The 22,857-nt window shown below is 41.7% G+C and overlaps 1 protein-coding gene across 1 annotated transcript in view; it reads left to right on the top strand.

The window, feature by feature from the left end:
- The window catches only part of KCNK9 (potassium two pore domain channel subfamily K member 9), a 188,832-nt gene extending 167,873 nt beyond the window's left edge, over positions 1-20,959 (top strand). The window contains exon 2 of the mRNA XM_027845312.1: positions 20,118-20,959. Coding sequence (XP_027701113.1) covers positions 20,118-20,959 — 842 coding nt within the window. The remainder of the gene's footprint in view (positions 1-20,117) is intronic.
- Positions 20,960-22,857: the final 1,898 nt, after the last annotated feature.

Consider the following 22,857-nt stretch of genomic DNA (forward strand, 5'->3'; position numbering starts at 1 on the left):
GCAGACCGCAGTTTCTAAATTTTCTGATCTCATAGTACTTTGGGGCTTTCTAATCTTTTTACCTTATTTCCCCCCGTGCACTCTAGCCCACTTGCTGTGCCACAGGTCTGACATTCCATTTTCCAACTCTGTGCATTTGCCGTGGCTCTCACCCAGGCCTGGAATGCGCTCTCTTTTCACTTCCAAATCCTAGCTTCTCTGGCTTACTTCTATATTCGGCTCAAATCTCATCTTCTTTAACACTTTCCTCCTCCCTGAATGCTAGCCCCTTCCAATTACCTTCTGTTTACACAGAAGGTAATTTTATATTATATTAATTTTTATATTGTGCTAGCATAGTGATAACATTTTGGTCCTCTTTGAGAATGAAGGATAACCAACCAACCACATATTGTGAACGTGCGTAGTTATTTGTGTGCTGTCTCCCCTGTTAGAATGTTTTTGCTTTTACTTTGCCTTTAGCACAGTGCCTGGCACATAGCACATGCTTCATAAATGCTTGTTGACTGACTATCTCTCATGTAAAATATAATAGAAATTACATAGCTCTGCTCTGAGGCAAAGGGGGAGGTAAAGAGTTTAGACAAGACACAGCCCCTGTCTAGCGGGACATGACATGTAAGGATCATGCCCTATTTAAAATCCTTTTTGCATTGGATCGGGTTGCTGGAGTAACTACAATGATTTATTAAGCACCTACTATGTGCTAGATACGAGAAACAAAAACAAAAACAAAACCTGGAGTTACATTCTAATGGGGAGGGGGGAGTGGTCAATTCCTCTCCTTCCCATTATGTGTCTCCCAGATTCCCCTTTTCATCATCTTGGGGCAGACCAGGCTGTCTTGAAATGCTTTGTCTATTTCCCACTTGTGGTACCATGGACCCATTTCCTCATTGTTCTTTTTCTTGTTGACTCTTAGAAGGAAAGTAGGCCATCTATGAACCATTGACTCTGGGGGTGAAAGACAGACACCTCTGGTGACTTAGAAATGGTGATACATGGTGTGAGTTGGTCCTGAGGAAGGCTTGGGACTTGAATAGTCCTCCCAGGAGGGATGTGACAAGACTAAGTCCCTCCTGGGCAGATCAAATAGTCTTCAAATTCTGTTTCTACTTCCCACTTCTGGTGCCCTGGACCCATTTCTTCATTGCTCTTTTTCTTGCTGACTCTTAGAGGGAAAGTTGGCTTATATATGAAACATTGACTGCCTTAGAGTGAAAGGCCAACACACACACTTGGTGACTCAGCAATTGGATGCATGGTGTGAGTTGCATGGTCGTGAGGAAGGTTTGGGACTTCAAGGAGGGACATGGCAGGATTTAGTTGCTCCCTGTTCAGGAGAAGGAAGGGAGGGAATGGGAAGTATAGCTGAGGTTTATACGAGCATTCCTTCTCTCTCTTCCCTCCCTCCCCTCTCTCTCCACTTCCCTAGTGCCTGGAACATGGTGTGGGGGCCAGAAACAGGCAAAGTCCTTGCTTCCATTCTCACAGGTGAAGAACCTGGAATAGGTTTCTGACTCCACAGATTGAGTTCATTCATTCACTCATCAAACATTTATTAAGTTCCTCTTGTTTTTACTGTATTCTAATACTAATGAATGAGTCTTGTATCTTAATAACCATTCACATTTATATTGTGTTTATGGTTATGAGGCGTTTTACCCACTAGTTCATTTGATTGTTACAACATTCTGAGAGGTTAGTGTGGGTATTGTTCTCCTCACATGAAGAAATGGAAGCTGAGAGAGACTAATTTACTCAAGGTCACACAGATCTTCTGACTTCAATTACAATTCCTTTTTCTCTTTACCACAGTATCTCCCAAACCAGATTATAAACTCCTTGAGGTCGAGAACCTTATCTTTTTATCCTGTAGTGCACAATGTCTAGTACTGGCCAAGGTTCATTTTTTCATTCAATTCAGTAAACAGTTATTAAGTGCCTATGATTTGTCAGGCCTGTGCTAAGTGCTGGGAACACAATTAAGAAAAAGACAGTCCCTGTCCTCAAGGAGTTTACAGTCTAATAAGGGGAAGACAACCTACAAAAGGAAGCTGAAAAGCAGGAGGATGGGCAAGATGTTCCCTGGAATCAAAACCAAGCCAAGATGTTGATGGAAAATGGACAGTTACCTGGAAATTCTGAAAGTTGAGCCCTCTATAAAGGAAGGCTTTAGAAGGAATTTATTGCTCCAACCTCCAACCCTCCAGAGGAGAGAGACAACTGAGGGAATTGAGAAAGTGATGAGCATCAAAAACTGAGTTAATCAACATGGTGACGAGATTTCAGCTTATCCTGGGGGAGGTATGATATTCCTTGGAGTCAAACCAAGCATAGCTGATCATGGAAAATGGAGAGTTACCTGGTGCTCATAAATGGAGCTCTGTAAATTCTTCTAATCCTGGAATGTTGAGACTTGAGGGACTTCAAGAAGTCATCAAGTTTAACTCCCTAGTTGTACAGTTGAGGAAACTGAGGTCCAGAGATGAGCAGGATCTTGCCCAAAGTCACTCTGTGAGTAGTATCAGAGCCAGTAATAGAAATTAGTTTGCCTATTTCCCAGCCCTGTTCAATTCACTATGCCATGCCCTCCCTGATGCTACTACATTGCTTGGTTACTGAAACTTGACTATGTAATATCATTTGGCAAGTAAGAGAATTAAGAGTAAAATGGTCCCATCACGGACACTATTTATCTGCTTCTGGTAACTGAAGCATGTAACCAGTTTTCAGCTTTGGGCCATTCAGTTTCACTTTTTCTGCCCATCAGGAAATTTAGAGATCGTATGGTTCCCAAACGTATTTGGCCTATTACCCCTTTAAAGAAAAATTACTAAGTGCCCCTCTGGAAATCTACTTTCTTTAAGCCTTTAACAATTTTTTTAAAAAATTTTCATCATTTCAAAAATATAATATATATATTAAATTATGTATCTTAAATTTAATAATTTATTATAAATTTGTGTTTTTTTTTTCTTGCTTTGAAATTTTGATGATGCAACATTGGGTCATGTAACCATATAGTATCATGTTGTAATCAGGTCATCACACACACACATATTCCTGCCTATGTGTGCTGGACTTCCCAACAACGCACAACATGTTTGCCTGCCAACACTTGCTTGTTAAGACCTGTTGGCAGACTTGACCCCTGATTAGTTATAACTTACATTTTGTGTATTTATTTGGAAAATAATATAGTCACTATGACTTTAACTCTGTTACACAACAGATGAAACATGTAGGAATGGTTTTTTTGAAACTTTCTTCTCTTCTTTCCTTATGCTTCCACTGCCTCTTTATTTTTATTCAACGATCCCCAGTTGCACCTGAGGTTACTACTGCCCCTCTGGATCCATCCAGCACCCCTCCAGGGGCTGGTATCACCTACTTTGGGAAGCTATGAAGCCCAACCTTGTCAGGCAAAGAAAGTTCTTCTTTTCATAAAGTATATCCTCTCTGTTACCCAGGCTTGAAATATCAGTCATCTTTGGCTCCTTACCCCTCCTCCACTCCCCACATCCAGTTACCAAGTCCTGTTGATTCTTCCTCACTGATCTGTCTTTCATTCATCCCTACCTCTCCACTCCCATGATCATCACTGCAGCTCAGAGTCTTACTCCTTTTCAGCAGACTATTATAATAACCTCTTAACCACTTACTCTGCTTCCTGTTCAATCTCTTCAATCTTTAATACATTCTGCCCACACACTTCCAGAGTAATCTTCCTAACGCACATCACTCTCCCGCTCAAAAATCTTCAAGCAAGCTCCCACTTGCTTACTAAGTAAAATTCCTTAGTCTGGGGTTCAAGGCCCTTGACATTCTAATTCCAACCTAACTTTCTGGTCATGTTGTCTCTTGCCCCTCACATGCCTCATGCACCCCAAGCTGCTTGACATTTTCCCATTCTCACCTGCCTTTTCCTAAGTCTATGCCTTTGCTTTTTGCCTGCAATAGTTGCCCCCATACCCCCAATCCCAGCATCTCTGCCTACTGCAATCCTACCCTTCCTTTATGACCGGGTGCTATCTCCTTCATGAAGCCTTCCTTGATCCTCGCCCATCCCTCCAGAACCTCTGTGTTCTTAAATCTCTCAGCCAGGGGATTGTTCTGTGAAGTTTGGATTCAGTCAAAGACCCACACTTGAGGACCTACAGAGCTGCAGGTGGTCAGATTATCTGGGTTCAATTTCTGGCCCTGCTTGGTACTTCTTGTGTGACAGTGAGCAAATTAAACTCCTTGGGTCTTAGTTTCCAGATAGGTAAAATGAGGGGTTAGGGATGGATAACCTTTGTGGCCCTTTCTGGCTCGAAATCTATGATCCCATTATCCTTAAAGCTACGCGCTACCTCTTACTCTGGTAATGGTGGTGGGGCATGGCCAAAAGTCAATGTGTTTACCACTGGTTCTGTTCTTTCTCTTTGCCATTGTATGGACACCATGATTCTATGATGCTATTCCTTGTTTTTGTTATTCACCAGTTCATGAACAAGTCAAAGATTAGAAGGATAAAGTATAACTTTCCTCTTGTAGAGAACTTGGTAAAGAATTTAGTAGACTTATGAATGTGTCTGCTTTTTTTTTGAACCACTTATATGCCTTGAAACTTTTCCTTCAGAGTCTTTTACTGTGCAGGATTGGTCATCAGTTCTATATCTACGATCCTGTGTCAGGCATGGTGGCAAACACCTCTAACCCCTGCTGCTTAGGGAGGCTAAAGTTGGTGGATTTCTTGAGTTTGGGAGTTCTGAGCTGTAGTATGGCTCGAGCCAATGCAGTGTCAACACTATTTCTGGTACCAATAGGATGAGCCACTGAGAGTGGAGGGCTGCTGAAAGGGGTTTTAAACTGGCCAAGGTTAGAAAAATGGAACTGATTAAAGCTTATCAGTATTGTGATCATCCTTGAGTGACCACAGTACTTCCAGCTTGGGTGAAATGGGGCAACTAGTCTCAAGAACAAACAAACCAAAAACAAACCTATGATCCTATGAATTAGTGGCTAAATATGATGAGAAATTTGCCTAGAAAATATTCATCTACTGCTGCACTTTGGGATGATTGTGTCTTCTTCAGCACCCCATTGGCATGGAATTTCACTAAGTACACTGGCAGCAAGAGTAGGCAGGACCATGCTAGAGAATAGGGGTACCACATCCAAAGAGAGGTTATCTAGACTCCCAGCTACAATATGGTGTAGTGGAGAGGGCACGCCACTAGGAGTAAATAGACTAAGTTTGAGCAATGGTGTCTCATTGCCAATTACTGTATTACTCTGAGTGAGTCACTTTATTTCTCTACAACTCAATTTCTTTATCTGAAAAAAAGAAGATAACAATATTTGTACCACATTATCTCAAGTTAGTTCATTGTGACCCAGGGCAAGCCCACCTGCCTTAGTTTCCTTATTTGTAAAGTGGAGATAGTAGTGACACCTACTTGTCAAGGTTGTTATGGAGATTAAATGAGATAATATTTGGAAGGCACTTTGCAATAATATCTCAGTTAATTCTGAGTCTCACTTTACCCTTCTGTCAAATGTTTGTGTTCCTCCACTAAACATACTTCTGTCTTTCTTCTCTGCCTTGATTTCTCTCCTTTCCCTTCTTAATATGTTTTTTCCCTCAATTCTAATATATGCCAGAAGGCCTTCTATGGAATAAGTGTTTGTAGAATATTATATGGATAAATGAATTCAGTCAAGGGAGGATCCTCACTCCCTCTGTGGAATAAACAGGGACCTGAAAATTGGAAGGGCACCTGCAGAGGACTCCTTCCTGTTTCTAGTTGTATGGTGATTCTCAGCTTATCATAATAACATTAGTTGAGGCTTATATTATACTTTAAGCTGCATAAAATATTTTATGCACATTCATTTGATCCTTACAACAGGCCTGGGAGGTAGGTAATAATAACAATATTAACAGTAATAATACATATTCATAAGAGCTCGAAAATTTGCACATCACCTTAGAATCTATCTCATTTGAGCTTTACAACTGCCAGGGGAGATATGCGCTGTAACTATTACTATCTTTATTTTAATGAACTGATCCTCAAAGAAGTTAAGTGATTCATGGTCACATAGCTAGTAATAATAATAATAATAATAACTAGCATTTATATAGCACTTTAAGGGTTGTAAAGCACTTTTCAGACATTAGCTCATTGTATCCTTACAACAACACTGAAAGGTAGGTACTATTATTATACCCATTTTACAGAAAAGGAAACTAAGACAGTCAATGGTTAAGTGCCTGGCCCAGGTCACACAACTAGTAAGTATCTGAAGCCAAATTTGAATTTAAGTCTTCCTGATTCCAGGTCTAGCATGCCGTCTACGGTGCCACCAGCTACCTACGTATTACAGGTATTGTTCTCATTGTACAGATGAGGACCCTGAGATTAACTGCCTTGCCTTTGGTCACACAGACAATAAGTGATAATGGCAGGATTTGAATCCAAGTCTTCCCGAGTCCAACTCCAGCACTCTATCCACTATGCCAAGAGAAAAAAAATGATTCCTTGAATACTTAGAAAACCTAATTTGATTCATAAGCAAATTTTCATAAATACTCCATTGTTCACAAATACTCCATGTTAAGTGAGGAGTACCCTGACTACTATGGGGGCCAAGCATTCTATTATTCACTTCCAACCATAAAGTCTCTCTCTGGATTTCAGCAGAAATATCTCTCTATTCAATACCTACTTCCTGCCAAGAATATACTCAATATACCCTTTATACCCAAGAAGAAGGCATTCCTGAGTCCCAAAGAACACATGCAAGCATTCTTTTGATGTGCTGAAGTCAGCAGCCTGAGGATGCTTGCCTCAGATGTCTTCATGGACACTTGCAATATCCCATCACTTTTCAGGGATACAGAAGCAGAGGAAGGCACACAGTTTCAAGCCTCTCCAAAAGAAAGGAAGAGAAGACTGGCAGAATTGGGATTTAGGGCTTCTTGGTTCCAAAGATCAGCTTTCCCATTTCACAGTAGAAAAAACTGAGGCTAATTGAAGTAAACAAGGCAGCTACATAGTTCAGTAGATAGAGTTTTCGGGTCTGAGTTCAAATCTGGCTTCAGACATCTACTGGTTGTATAACCCAGGGCAAGCCTGCCTGCCTTAGTTTCCTCATCTGCAAAATGGAGATAATAGTGGCACCTACTTCTCAAGGTGGTTATGGAAATTAAATGAGATATTTGGAAGGCACTTTGCAAACCTTAGAGTGCCACATGAATGCTATTAATTAATTAATTAAGTTGACTTCCCATAGCTTATTGAATGACAGGCAAAAATTGAAACTGTATCCCCAATTTCTTATCGAAAGCTCCTTCTCCTGTACCACATTGATAGTGTTTAAGAAACATAATCATTGAAAATGACTCAAACCTGATTTCAAAAGAACATACTATCATCACAAGATCTTAGAGTTGAATTAGCCTTTGAAGTCTTTAAGGGTCATCTAGTCTAACCTTTATCTGAATCAGGAATCCTCTCTTCAACATCCTTGACAATTGATTATCCAGTCTCTGATTACTACTATTACTGTTGTTGTTTAGTAGTTTTTCATTCATGTTTGACTCCTGACCTCATTTGGAGTTTTCTTGGCAAAGATACTGGAGTGGTTTGCCATTTCCTTCTCCAGCTCATTTTAGAGATGAAGAACTGAGGCAAATGGGGTTAAATGACTTTCCCAGGGTCACATAGCTAGTAAGTGTCTGAGATTAGATTTGAACTCAGGAAGATGAGTTTTCCTGATTCCTAGCCCATTGTTCTATCCACTACGCCACCTAGTTGCCCACATTATTATTAATATTATTATGATTACTATGAATTTATATATATATATATATATATGTTAGAGCTTAGAGATCATACATTCAACCAGTCTATTTTACAGCAGAGGAAACTGAAGCCTAGAGAAATCAAATCATTTCCCTAAGGTCCCCCAGCAAGTTAATGGTAGCCTAGAGCTCCTTCTGTGACAGTTATGCCAACTCTTAATCCTCTTCATTGACAGGGAAGTCAGCAGTCCTCATAAGGCAACCCATTCCAGAAGAGTCACATGGATAAAAAAAAAAGAAAGAAACGGATGGGATGTTTGTAAATAACCTTGTGAGATTGTGAATTCCCCATCACTGGAATTATTCAAGCAGAGAAAATAATTGGAACGTCTCCCTACAAACACACTCACTCTTCTCCTATAAACAGCCTGAAAAGTTCTCCTCCTGAGACTGGTAGGGAAATGATGTTTCCTGTGGAGAGATTGTACTGGTCTAGTTCATTCTGTCTATTAGGAAAAAAAAAACTCAAAATGTTGTGATTTGAATCCAATCATAAAATGGATTGAAACTGATACTAAGCAAAGTTGAAGGGCCAAGGGAGCTACTGTTATTTTGATGATTCATATTAAAGAGAAAGTGAAATAATAGAGAAAAAAAAGCACTTAGGACGTCATAATGCTATATATAATGTGCCAGGGGCTATTATTCATGCTGACATAATAATTATCGGCATCATCATTATCCTCCTCATCATTGGACCCTTTCCCTTAAGCATAGATTCCTCTCCCATCCATCTGAAACTGCTGATGAAATTGGCCTGATATTTGCATAGATACTGATGTCAGGAGAACAGGAATCTAATCATTCTCATAGAGAAGGGTTGCAGGGCAGATAGTCAATAAACACTGAGTGCCTAATATGTGTCAGCCATGGTGCTGGGTACCCGGGATACAAAGAAAGGCAAAAGACATCTCTTTCCCTTAAGGAACTCACAGTCTAATGGCCCAGCCAACTATATACAAACAAGCCATATACCAGATAATCTGGAGATAACCTCAGTGGGAAGATACTGACTTTAAGGGAGATTGGAAAAGATTTCTTATAGAAGGCAGGATTTTATTTTATTTTTTAGGCAATTGGGGTTAAGTGACTTGCCCAGGGTCACACAGCTAGTAAGTGTCAAGTGTTTGGTCTGAGGCCGGATTTGAACTCAGGTCCTCCTGACTTCAGGGCCAGTGCTCTATCCACTGTGCCACCTAGCTGCCCCAAAGGTGGGATTTTAGCTGGGACTTAAAGGAAGTCAGGGAATCCAAGAAGTGGAGATGAGGAAGGAGGGCATTGCAAGCATGGGAGACAGTCAGTGAAAATGTTCAGAGTTGAGAGAGGGAGTGTCTTGCTTGAGGACCAGCAGTGACACATCAGTAAAAGAAGGGCTGGGCAGGAAAGTGAATTTGCAGTGAAAGGACGGAGGTTCAAACTTTATCTTTGCCCCTTACTACCCACATGATGTTGGTCAAGTCGCTTCTCTGGGGCTCAGTTACCTCATCTATAAAACAAAGGGTTTTAGCGAGATAATTCTAGGTCTAAATCTATGATTTTTTGATTACTTGCTCAAGGTCATACAAGTGGTCACTATCAAATCCAGGGTTCAAACCTGAGTCTTCTGACTCCAGATAATAATAACAATAGCAACAACATCATTTCATAGTGCTTTATAGTTTGTAGAACACTTCACCAAGGGCTGCTGTGAAGATTAACTGAGATGTTGTGTGAGGTGAGTATTACATGTATCCTTATTTTGTCGATGAGGGCATTGAGACTCAGAGAGGTTAAGTTATTAGTCTGTGGTCCCACAGAAAGAATTAGTCTGTGCTCCCTTACAGGTTATACAAATGCTGTATGGAAGGCTATTAAAAGTCTGTGCCTGGTAGAGCCAAGATGGCTGAGTGAAAGCAGTGACTTGCTTGAGATCTCCCCCAAACCCCTCCAAATACCTATAAAAATGACTCTAAACAAATTCCAAACCAGCAGAACCCACAAAAAGACAGAGTGAAGCAAATTTCCAGCCCAAGATAACCTGGATGGTTGATCAGAAAGGTACATCAAGCCAGGTGGGAAGAGGAGTGCAGTTCTGCACGGGCGTGCAGGCTGCAGTGAACCTGGAGCAGGCCTCAGAGGACTGAATTGCAGGCAGCTGTGGCTGTTTCCAGACTTCTCAACCCACGAATGCCAAAGACAACTTGGAAGGTCAGTGGGAAAAGTCTGTTTCTGTGGTGAGAGAGAAGCACAGTGGGGTTCCAGCCCCATTCCCTGAGTCCAGCTCCAGGGCGGCAGCTGCCTCCTGATCTTCTGGCCCACAAACTGAGGGGGAATCGAGTGGCTGATCAGAGGGGGATTGGGGGGATCTCTCTGCTGGTGCAGGATTCTCTTGCTTTGTCGTGCTTGGATCTGGGTCACAGTTCTGGGTGGTGGTCCTGGGGTGAGGAGGAGGAGTGCTGGCGTGGTGGAGCTTGTAGTAACTGTGGAGAGGAAACCCTCCTCACAGTTCCAAGACAGAAAAGAGAGCTCATAGACCAGTGCACAGGCCAGGAAAGCAGTAAACACCCCCACCCTTGATCATAGCACCTTGGAAGAACTGAAAATTTACAGATCCCTAGAAGTATCTCTGAAAACAGCTACACAAAACCCCTGAAGCTTGGGATAGTACCTTCTCCACACTAGAAACAGATTCCTACCTTAACAAAGAGTTTATAACTCAAGTAATTGGCTGGGATCATAAGCAAGCAGCTCAAAAAGAGTCAGACTATATTATGTCACTTTGGTGACAAAGAAGATCAAAACATACAACCAGAAGAAGACAATGAAGCCAAAGCTCCTACATCCAAAGCCTCCAAGAAAAATATGAATTGGTCCCAGGCCATGGAAGAGCTCACAAAGGATTTTGAGAAGCAAGTAAAAGAAGTAGAGGAAAAACTGAGAGTGATATTAAAGGAGACCCAAAAGAATACTGAAGAAAGTAACACCTTAAAAAATAGCCTAACCCAAATGGCAAAAGAGGTCCAAAAAGCCAGTGAGGAGAAGAATGTCCTAAAAAGCAAAATTGGCCAAATGGAAAAGAAAGTCCAAAAGCTTACTGAAGGAAATACTTCCTTAAAAATTAGAATGGAGAAATTGGAAGCTAGTGACAATTTGAGAAATCAAGGCACTGTAACACTAATCCAAAGGAATGAAAAAATAGAAGAGAATGTGAAATACCTCATTGGAAAAACAACTGACCTGGAAAATAGATACAGGAGAGAGAACTTAAAAATTATTGGACTATCTGAAAGCCATGATCAAAAAAAGAGCCTAGACATCATCTTTCAAGAAATTATCAAGGAAAACTGCCCTGATATTTTAGAACCAGAGGGCAAAATAGAAATTGAAAGAATTCACTGATCACCTCCTGAAAGAGATTCCCAAAGGAAAACTAGGAATGCTGTAGCCAAATTCCAGAATTCCCAGGTCAAGGAGAAAATATTGCAAGAAGCCAGAAGGAAACGATTCAAGTATTGTGGAAACACAGTCAGGATAACACAAGATTTAGCAGCTTCTACATTAAGGGTTTGGAGGGCATGGAATATGATATTCCGGAGGGCAAAGGAGATAGGACTACAACCAAGAGTCACCTACCCAGCAAAACTGAGTATAATCCTTCAGGGTAAAAAGTGGTCATTCAATGAAATAGGGGACTTTCAAGCATTCCTGTGGAAAAGACCAGAGCTGAATAGAAAATTTGACTTTCAAATACAAGACTCAAGTGAAACATGGAAGAGGTAAACAGGAAAGAGAAATCATAAGAGACTTATTAAGGTTGAACTGTTTACATTCCTGCATGGAAAGATGCTTTTTGTAACTCAGGAGTCCTTTGTCAGTATTAGGGTAGTGGGAGGGAAAAAAATTATATGTATATATAGATAGATAAATAGAGGGCACAGGGTGAGTCAAAGATGAAGGGATGATATCTGGAAAATAAAATTAAGGGGTGAGAGGGGATTAAACTGGGAGAAGGAGAAAGGGAGAAGTAGAATGGGGTAAATTATCTTACATGAAACTGACAAGAAAAGGCTGTTACAATGGAGGGGAAATGAGGGAAGGTGAGAGGGAATGAGTGAATCTTATTCTCATAGGATTTGGCTTAAGGAGGGAATAACATCCACAATGGGTTATGGAAATCTATCTTACCCTACAGGAAAATAAGGAGGGAAGGGGACAAGAGAGCAGGGGGTTGATAGAAGGGAGGACAGATTGGGGGAGGGGATAATCAAAAGCAAACACTTCTGAGCAGGGATGGGGTCAAAAGAGAGAATAGAATAAATGGGGGGTAGGATAGGATGGAGGGAAATATACTTAGTTTTTTCACAACAGGACTACTATGGAAGGGTTTTGCATGACTACACATCTATAACCTGTATTGAGATGCTTGCCTTTTCAATGGGGGTGGGTGGGGAGAGAGGAAGGGAGAAAATTTGTAACCCAAAGTTTTAAAAACACATGTTAAAAATAAAAATTAAAAAAAAATAGTTCTTAGGAAAAAAAAAAAGTCTGTGCCTTGTATAGCTGAAGGGTGGCCCTGCCACAGGGAGACAGGGGAAGAGTTAGTTGGCCTTTCTAAGAAATTGCCCCTCTGAGAGGCTTTGAAAGCCCCTCATCCTATGTATAGAACGGAAGTAGGGTAAAGGAACCCAATAGAACTTGGGTATTCCTAGAACTAAGGTTTCTGCATTAAAGTATTGTAACTAAAGTGGTGGCTTTTCCATTTTCTGTTCTGGATCCAAAGCCAGGTATGGAGAGAGCGGGGTCAAAATATAGTGTATGGGAAATATAGGGACTTTCAAAAGTCTAAATGTAGTTTTAAGCTTTAGTAGCTCCGAAAGCTTAAAACTGCATTAAGGCTCAGAGTATGGTGAAAATATAAGATATGGGATATACAAGGTGCATACATTTAGGCTATTAAAACTGCACTGAGACTTTTGGGATAGTCTAGTAATAGTAATTTAGATAATACTAATAACAATGGATAGGTAATAGTATGATAGTAGATAATAGTAATTTAATAACGAAGCAAAATTTGAAATTATATCCCCATTCCCTGTCTAAAACTCCTTCTGCCATGCCATACTGTGTTAAAGAAACATCATTATTCAAAATGATCTGAAGTAATTGAAATTTACTTTGTAAAGCACTCTACATAGGTGCTTTCCATTTTATCGTCCCAACAACCCATTGAGGAGGGTGCTACAGATATTATTGAGCTCAATGTGCCTCAGTCTCCTCAATCTGTAAAATGGAGTTAAGTGACTTGTTTATGATCACACAGTTAGTATCAAAGGATTTGAACTTATGTCTTCTTACCTTAAGCAGAGCATTATGGTTAGTATATTGCTCCAACTGGAACAAGAAGGCAGTGGGATGGTTATCCCATAGGCGGTGGTTTGTCCAATAGAGTCTGCTTAAATGGTACATATTTGGCCCTCTTGAAAAAAAGCAGGAGGTGACATCTTGCCTCCCTAATAGTTTTTCTTTAATTAAAGCCTGTGTTGTGGATAAGACCAGCAGAGTATGTCCTCTACAGATTGTTTCATTTATAAAATGCCTTTTTTCTTGCAACATGTCAGGATGAGGGTTTGAGAAACCACCTTGCTTGTCCATAGATTTTATGAGTTTCCACTCTACGAATAGTCAGAACTTCTGTCCTTGGGATCCTGGGCTACAATGGAAACCCTGATTGTGACCCACATAACTGAGTGGGCAAGGGGACAATGACTGAAGATGCACATTGGGTGACCTTGGGGTTACAGACTCTTTCTAAGTCACTGCCCTCATCTCCATCATGCTTAAGGCTGGTCTTCTTTTGCTATCTCTTCCTAATATACCATACTATGTGTAACCTGGGCATATTTTGTGTATCTGTCTCCTCTGAGCATAGTGCATACTATTTCAATGCATCATATGTGTAATAAGCAAATGTATCATGTGTGTTCTCTCTGTTGTGCCATATTTGTGTACTTTGTGGTTCTTGTGTGTGTGTATATATATATATGTGTGTGTGTGTGTGTATTCTAAGTGTATACATGCCTACTTTCCACTATGTGTATGTATCTTGTGTGTGTTTACCTGGTGTATTCCCTTGTATCTGTTTTAGACTATAATCTCCTAGAAGGCAGAGATCATTTATTTCTATTACATATTAATCATTATTCATTCATACTTTCCCCTCCCTTCTCTCCTGCTGCATTTACAAATAAATCAACTCCAAGTCAACAAAAGGTTTAGAAGTTTCTCTCTGCCTTTTTAAAAACACCATAAGATAGTGGGTACATGCAACAAACATTTATTAAGCCTTTAGTATGATTCTGGTGATACAAAGTTAGATACTTTTCAGAATGAATCCATTCTCTATACTGTATTTCTGAATGGTAGCTGTTAGTTTAGGGCAGAGGCCTTCACACATAATCATCTAACCTCATTTTTCACTGCTTGCTATAAGATCCCTCTTCACTAGTCATTCAGGTGCTGATCTCTTCATTTTCTCCATGAAGTCACTCCCTGACAGCACAAGAGATGAGTGCTATAGGTGTTTGCAAGAGGGAAAGGTCACTTTGACAATAGAATGGAAGATGGACTGGGGTGAGGAGAGACTTATGGCAGGCAGACCAATCTACAGACTACTGCCATAGTCCAGGCATGAGATGATGAGGGCTTGTACCTTTAGAAGGTTCCAATCACTTGTATTCCAAAGAGTTTCAAGTTCTATTGTTTCCACTTGCTACCATCTCTTGCACATGCCCCATTCTCTCCTCTGACCATGCCCCCCATACTACTAAAGGTACAAGTTCTCATCACCTCATGACTGGACCATTGAAATGGTCTGCCTACCAGAAGTCTCTCTCTACTCCAGTCCATCTTCCACTCAATTGTCCAAGTGATCTTTGTAAAGTACAGGCCTGATCATGTTATCTCCCCCTATTCGTTAAATGCTAGTGGCTCCCTATTGCCTCCAGGATCAAATATAAAATCTCTTTGGCTTGTAAAGCCCTCAATAACCCAGCCCCTTCCTACCTTTCCTGTCTTCTTTCACCTTATACCCTACCACGTACACTATGATCCAGTAACACTGTCCTCTTTGCTGTCCCTTGAACAAGATACTCCATCTCTAGTTTCAAGCATTTTCACTGGCTGTGCTCCATACTTAGAACTCTCTGCTTTATTCTTGCCTCCTGGTTTCCCCTGGATTCCTTCAAATTTTAGCTAAAGTCTCACCTTCTACAGGAAGTTTCTCTAATCTGGTTTCCATCTGTTGACTGTCTATGATTTATACTGCATGTATCTTAGTACGTAGTTAGACGTTAACCAAGCCCTTGAGAGCAGGGACCATCTTTTGCCTTTTTTTGTATCATCAGTGCTTAGCACAGGGCCTGGTGCATAGTAGGTACTTAATAAATGCTAGTTGCCTGACTGACTGATGGGTGAAATGAAGTGCCAGATTTGTGCTGCACACAATGTCACAAGAAAGACAGTGTTACGTGATTTCACCTGCTTTTATGTCATATCCTCACAGAGAATGGGGAATGTGGGATAGTTAAGTAACAAAAAAGGTAGAAGGCAATTTAACATGGGATATGGTTGTAGATATAATTCCCTATGTGATCTTGGACAAATCACTTCTCTCCTCTGGTCCTCACAACAGGTAGGTAGCATAAGTCATATCATCTCCATTTCACACAAGAGGAAACTGAGGTTCAGTGACTTGCTCAAGGTGGGTAGTTCAAGCGATATCATCCTCATTTCACAAATGAGGAATCTGAGGTTCGGTCACTTTTCTCAATGTTGCATGACTATTAGGTGTTAGAACCTGGATTTGAACCCACATCTCCAATGACACACAGATTGGTGGACTCAGCTCGTCCTGGATTCTAAGCCAGCTGCTGATGCTGAGTTTAAAGTTCTTTCCACTATGACATACTGCCTCCCACCTTCCATTTGTTTGCATTTAGCGTAGGGCTTTGGGCATAATAGGCAAATAAATATTTATTGAATGTAAAAATTAATTTACTTTTAACTTTTTTAAGTGCTCTCCCATTCATTAATTCATTTGATGACTTCTTTTGTGGGCAAGTACTGTTAAAAGGTAACATGGAAAAGATTACTGGTTCTGGAGTTAGGAAGGACAGGGATTAGAGCCGGAATTTCACTAGTATAAGGAACTCCCAGGTGAGTAAACTCCACTTACCAGTGCAGGTCAGCTCTTTCCCAGAACATAGTCTTAGAGAATTGCCTAGGGCATTGAAAGTTGATTTCCCTAAGGTTACACTCACAGTGTGTGTCAATGTGGCAGAATTGAACCCAGGTCTTCCTGCCTTCAGGACTATTCCTCTAAGCTATGCAACCTAAGGAATCATGAAGACCAAGCCAGCATTGTGAAGAAAATCTTCATAGAGTAAGGTAGGACTTGAGCCATCCTCTCAGAGCCTCAGCCCTTGCAATGTGAAACTCAATGGGAGCAGCTAGGTGGCACAGTGAATAGAGCACTGGCCTTGGAGTCAGGAGGACCTGAGTTCAAAGCTAGCCTCAGACACTTAGTAGCTGTGTGACCCTGGGCAAGTTACTTAACCTGATTGCCTCAAAAAAGGAAGAAAGAAAGAAACTCAGTAGTTTGCTTCAGCTTACCCGTATGGTTGATGGCTCTCTGAGCCTGTCTCCTCATCTATAAAATAGGGATAATAATGACTGGAGCTTTTATCCCAAAGGGATGCTGTAAAGCTCAAATGAAATGATGCTCTCATTGCACTTTGCGAGACCTGAACTACTACTACCTAAAGGTCAGCCATTATTATCCCCATTTTCCAAGTTCCATTCATCTTTTTTGGAGAGATGGTACTTACATGTTTGAGCAAAGCATAATGATGTGTAACACAAAGCCAAGAAGAGCAGCTTAGCATTTCATCATTTACCAAGTAAAAAAGCAGCATTTAGAGTGAGTGAACATCGTTATGCTATGAACATCAGAGCTGGAAGGAATCTTCCAAAGCTAATCCAGACCCCTCATTTTATAAATGAGACAACTGAGGCCCAAGGAGGTTAATTGATTTGTCTAAGGTCACACAGGCAGTAAGTAGCAGAAGTGGCTTTTGAACCCAGTGTTGTTGACTCCAGAACCAGAACCTTTCTCTACTTTCCTTCCTTGCCCTTATCCAAAGACATTGAGTAGATTGACAGACCTTTCTAAGAGGAATCTTCTCAGGAAAGAGAGTTGTGTGATTTTTTTAGTATACCTCTATGCATGCATTACCAGCCATGTCTCAAGTTTTATATAAATCCAATTTGGGGGGTATGGAGTATGACTAAAATGTGAGCTATGTACACAAAAATGTGTTCTAAACAAACAAGTGGTGGGGTCCGTTGGAAGGGGAGAGACCTCAGTCATTCAAGGAAGCATCAGAGGAACTGCTACTTCTATAGTGTTTTGAAGTTTGTAAAGCACTTTGCATACATTGCAAAATGAAAGGTCTGGGTCCCCAGCTAAATCAATAAACCGCCTCATCATTTGTGTCTCCTAGCAACCCTGTGAGGTAAGTGGTGGTGGTTTATTGATTTATTTTTTGGTCTGGGTCTGCATTTTTATCATTTTGCTCTCAGAGTAAAACTTCATTCTACCACCAATGCAGATTAACAACCTCGTTGTGACCCAATCTCCTCAAGAGTTCCATGAGACACAGAGGGTAAGGGGCTTGGTAATGGTTGTCCAGGTAGTACGCACAGGAGGCAGGGACTGAACCCAATTCTTCCTGATTCCAGGAGTAGCCCTTCCATGCCTCTCCAAGGTAGGTGCTATAGTTATTATTATCCCCATTTTACAGACTAGGAAATTAGGGACCAGAAGTAGCCAATGATAATAATAATGGAAGTGCTCACAAAATAATATTATTTAATAATAACAGTTATTTCATGAGCATTTATGTGGTGTTTTAAGGTTCTCAAATTGCTGTACATATACAATCTCATTTGTTCCTCACAATAACCTTTGGAGGTAGATGCTATTACTGTACTCATTTTACAGATGAGGAAACGGAATCTCTCAGAGGCTAAGTGTCCAGGGTTACATAGCAAGTGTGATCATTAGAGGTAGGATTTAAACTCAGGTCTTCCCTGCTTTGAATCTAGCACCTTATCCCCTATACCACCTAGTGTAAGTGTCTAAGGTGGGATTTGAACCCAGGCTTTTCTGACTCCAGGACCAACATGCTTTCCTTTATTTTTCACTATCTATCATGGAAGGAAGACTTCTTGGAGGAGCGTAGGACCTGAGGCGGGCTCTCGAGGCCTCATCCTTGGAAGTTGAAACTGAATGGCTTACTTCAGATCATACAGATGGTGGCTGGCAGCGGAGGGCACTCAGGGAGGGGGAGGTATAGAGGAGATTCCTGTTCAGGAAAGGTTGGAGTTGAATGGCTTCTCAGGTCCCTTCTAGTTCTGTTCATGCAATATTCAGGGTGTCCTAAAAATCTTAGTGCAGCTACACTGAGACTTTTGGGCTTCTTTTTATAAAGAGGTGAAACCTGTGTTTGAGGATAGAGTGAGGAAACACTCAGACTAGAGTACCCCTCACCTAGGAGAGACCTTCGGATGCCAAATTTTAGAGTTGTAGGGCACCCCAGAGATGATCTTGCCCAACCTCCTCATTCCACAAGTAAGTAAACTAAGGCAGAGGAAGCGAAGATATTTATCCAAGGTCTCAAGTCTGGTGGCATGTCAGGCTTATGCTTTCTCGGTTCTGACCAGTAACCTCAAGTGTTCCCATTGAATTCATATACACTCACGTCAGCAAACACTTTGTGATCTCGGGCAGACCATTTGTCCCCTTGGCTTTTATTTCCCCATTTGTGCAATGACGTTATATCTTCCTATCTGGTGTTAGGACCATAGAATTTTTAGATCTGGACGGGGCTCTGAAGGTTCACTAAGACCAACCCACTCATTTTCAGGATCAGAGAGGGAAAGGCCTTCGTCCAGGTGCCAGAAGGAAATCAGGCATCCTACTGCCATTTCTGCCACCAACTCTGAATCTAGGATTCCTTTTGACTACATCAAACACACCGGAAACAACCTTTAGAGGGTGAACTTGGCACTTTGGGGACAAAGCCCCTCCACTGCTGAGAAGGAAATAGCTTTTCAAGAGATAGCACACCATGGGAGAGAGCACTGGGTTTAGAATCAGTGGAATCTGTGTTCTAACCCCAGATCCATTTGTCAGATGCTGGGTCTACTTACACCCTGTGAGATTGTGGTCAGATGACTTGTCCTTCCAGGGCCTTACTTTTACACCTGTAAAATGATGACATTGGACTAAATTGTATCTTGCAGCTCTAAATTCTGCCAACCTGTGACCTCAGCCTAGAGTCAGGAGGGAGAGGAACTGGAGCGCTGATTTATTTGGTATAGGAAGCTCCCCTGGCACATGAAGGATGCTTAATATGCTTGTGCAGATGCTTGATGACTCCCAGGTGAAAGAGCTGCCTCTCAGTTCTTTAGTTGGCCCTCTAATTTAGTAAGTTTTAAAGGAAATGTTAACCTTTATTGGGAGAGAGGCATTGGAAGACAGGGCAGCTAGGTAGCACAATGGGTAGAAAGCTGGGGCTGGAGTCAGGAAGACCTGAGTTCAAATCCTGCCTCAGACACTTTCTAGATGCGTGGCCCTGGGCAAGTCACTTAACACTGTTTACTTTAGTTTCCTCATCTGCAAAGTGAGCTGGAGAAGGAAATGGCAAACTACTCCTGAATCTTTGCCAGGAAAACCCCAAATGGGGTCACAAAGAGTCTGAAATGACTGAACAACAACATTGGTAGAGAGAAAAGTGACTTGCTCACAGTCACACAGCAAGTATATGCCAGAAGTGGGACTTGAAACCCAGGTTTTCCTGGCCCTGAGATCAGTTTCAAGAAAAAGTGTTCATAATCCTCATGCGGAGTTAGGCCTGAAAATGCTTATCTCTGACACTAGGAGGTAGGAATCAATTCAAATTTCAATTCTAATCCTGACCACTTGGCTTGAGACCTTTGGCTTTTCACCTGTGTGAACCTCAGTTTTCCTCATCTGTAAAATGGGAATGATAATCTCTGTGCCCTTTATCTCATAGAGCTCTTGTGAAGAACATGCCCTGTAAACTCTCAAGTGCTATAGAAATATGAATTATTATTGCTAGCTTAAAAAAAAAAGCATGTCCTCATTTGTTCCTCTGTCTTCTTTCCTCTTCCTCCCCTCCCCTCCCTTTGCCCTTTCCAGGTTATGGCCACGCAGCCCCTGGTACAGATGCGGGCAAAGCCTTCTGCATGTTCTACGCCGTGCTGGGCATTCCACTGACCTTGGTCATGTTCCAGAGCCTGGGGGAGCGGATGAACACCTTTGTTAAATACTTGCTGAAGAGGATTAAGAAATGCTGCGGGATGCGGAGCACTGAGGTGTCCATGGAGAACATGGTCACCGTAGGCTTCTTCTCCTGCATGGGGACCCTGTGCATTGGGGCCGCAGCCTTCTCTCAGTACGAGGAGTGGAGTTTCTTCCACGCCTATTACTACTGCTTCATTACCTTGACTACCATAGGGTTTGGGGACTACGTGGCCCTGCAGACCAAGGGCGCCCTCCAGAAGAAGCCACTCTACGTGGCCTTCAGTTTCATGTACATCCTGGTGGGGTTAACAGTCATCGGGGCCTTCCTCAACCTGGTCGTCCTCAGGTTCCTGACCATGAACAGTGAGGATGAGCGGCGAGATGCTGAGGAACGGGCCTCACTGGCGGGCAATCGCAACAGCATGGTCCTCCACATCCAGGAGGAGTCCCAGCACGGGCGGCCACGGTACAAGGCTGAGGTCACGGACCTCCAATCTGTCTGCTCATGCATGTGCTACCGATCCCAGGAATATACCAGCCGGATGGTGTCCCACCAAAATTCCTTCAGCACCAAGCTGAACCCCCAGTACTTTCACTCCATCTCATACAAGATTGAAGAAATTTCTCCAAGCACATTAAAAAACAGCCTTTTCCCATCCCCTGTTAGCTCTATCTCCCCTGGCCTACACAGCTTTACTGATAACTATAGGCTGATGAGACGGCGGAAGTCCATTTAGGATTTTTTTAAAAGAAAGAAAAAAAAAAGTCGTTTGTCTTCTCTGGCTTTACCTTCCATTGGTCCATCTCTTTTGCCCTCTTTTTTTTTTTTTTTTCCTGTTCATTGTTTCCTTTCCTGTTTCTTTGTTCTTGCTTGTTCTTTCTTCCTAACCTCCTAGGAGAGATGGAGTAAGGCCAAAGGGGGAAGAAATAGCCAGCCCTCCACTGAGACTCAGAACTGCGCATGAAGCATGAACCCTTCCCAGCAAAGTTTGCCTTACGTTTCTGCTCCCTCCCTCACCCCCAACCCCGTCACTTTCCCCGACTCCTTTCCTCTCCCCTTACCAGAATGTGAGGTGACACGAGGTGGAGCCGAGTGGGTACCAAAATCCAAAGATGCACACCAAGCTTAGAGAGCCTTTTGGCACCTCAGGGTGCCTCTGACCTAACTCATTGCTTCTTTTTCCTCCTCAAGGAGCAGGTCACTGCATATGTGTGTGCATGCGTGTGTGTGCGCACATGGGGCGAGTGTGCGGTGTGTGTGCAGTTCCACAAAAACAAAACAAAAAAACATGAGCATCAGGTATTAATTTTTTTCCCTCCAAAAAATAGTATTAAAAGGCCCGTTTTCAACTTTCTGACTGCTTCCACGTGGAAAGAAGGAAAAGCAAAACAGCGAAGAGGTTTTAAACAATGATTTTGCCAAAATGAAGCATGTGCAGTGAGCAGTCTATAGGTCAATAGCCCAGGTGCATCATGGTCATTTCCTTTACTTCCAAGTTCTAAATTGTATTAACATTCTTTTCTTTACAGGGGGAGATGGGTGGGGGAAAGAAAAGAAGGATCATTTTAGCTTGCCAGTTCAAAATTTTTTAAAAAGCATGCACTTTGTAAAACTGGTATGCATTATAAACACAGGAGAAAACAACAAGAAATAATGGAACCAATAATCAAAAGCAAATACTCATTAATTTATTAAATGGCATTTTGCTTTTGTCATTTCCTCTAGTTCCAACAATTTACCAAGCAACTGAAGTGTCAGGGAAAACTGGAAAATTGTTGGAGCCACAAAATGGCAATTTCATTCTTTTCCTCTTATTTATGCAATTATTATTATTAATTATTATTATTTTTGTGCAGCATCTACCTGCATGAATAGGAATAATATTTTTGGAATTCTTGGATAAGGATGGATATGAATAGGTGGATGTCTTTTTTTTCCTCAATAAACTATGAGAGGGCATTCCTTGTTTTAAAAAAAAAATACAACAACAAAAAATTGTCTTTAAATGCTTTTGATTGGTAAATAAGGGAATGCTCATGTGGTCTCAGGAAGAATTTCAAGGGAAAGTATCTTGTGTTTTGGCCTACAGGGAATTTGCAGTTCCCCTGCTAAAAATGCTGGCCTATTAACAATGGGAGATGATAGGTACAGACTCATTGAGAAAAAAAATCATCCTGTGGTCTAAACTCCATGCTCATCCCTCCCTTCCACCTCCCCCCAACCCAATCCACCCCTGTTATGGTGGCTATACCATCCTGGACTTTTGGATATTGTCCTACTTTCACGAAAAAGAAAAGGTTGTTTTGATGAGCTTTGGAGCAGGACTGTCCTTTGATAGGTCTGATTATGCAGCCTAGATTTTGGGGTCAGAAAATACTTCTGCCATACCTATGGATGACAGCTTGGTCTCAGAGCTAACTAATCAAATTTGGGTTTCACCTTTCCAGTTTCAAAACTTCTTTTGGAATCATCTTTCTGCCCCCAAGACCTCTAGCCTCCTCTGTTGCATGCTTCTAGTATCCAAGCAATAAACTCCCTGGGTGTTTGTCCCAGTGCACCACATGGAGGGGAGTCTGGAAGGGGTACCCATTGCAGAGGCCTGTGTGCCTTGGTTTGGCACCGTAGAGATGGGGG

This window comes from Vombatus ursinus, unplaced genomic scaffold (genome assembly GCF_900497805.2).
Source record: "Vombatus ursinus unplaced genomic scaffold, bare-nosed wombat genome assembly UNPS02005236.1, whole genome shotgun sequence".
Lineage (NCBI taxonomy): Eukaryota > Metazoa > Chordata > Mammalia > Diprotodontia > Vombatidae > Vombatus > Vombatus ursinus.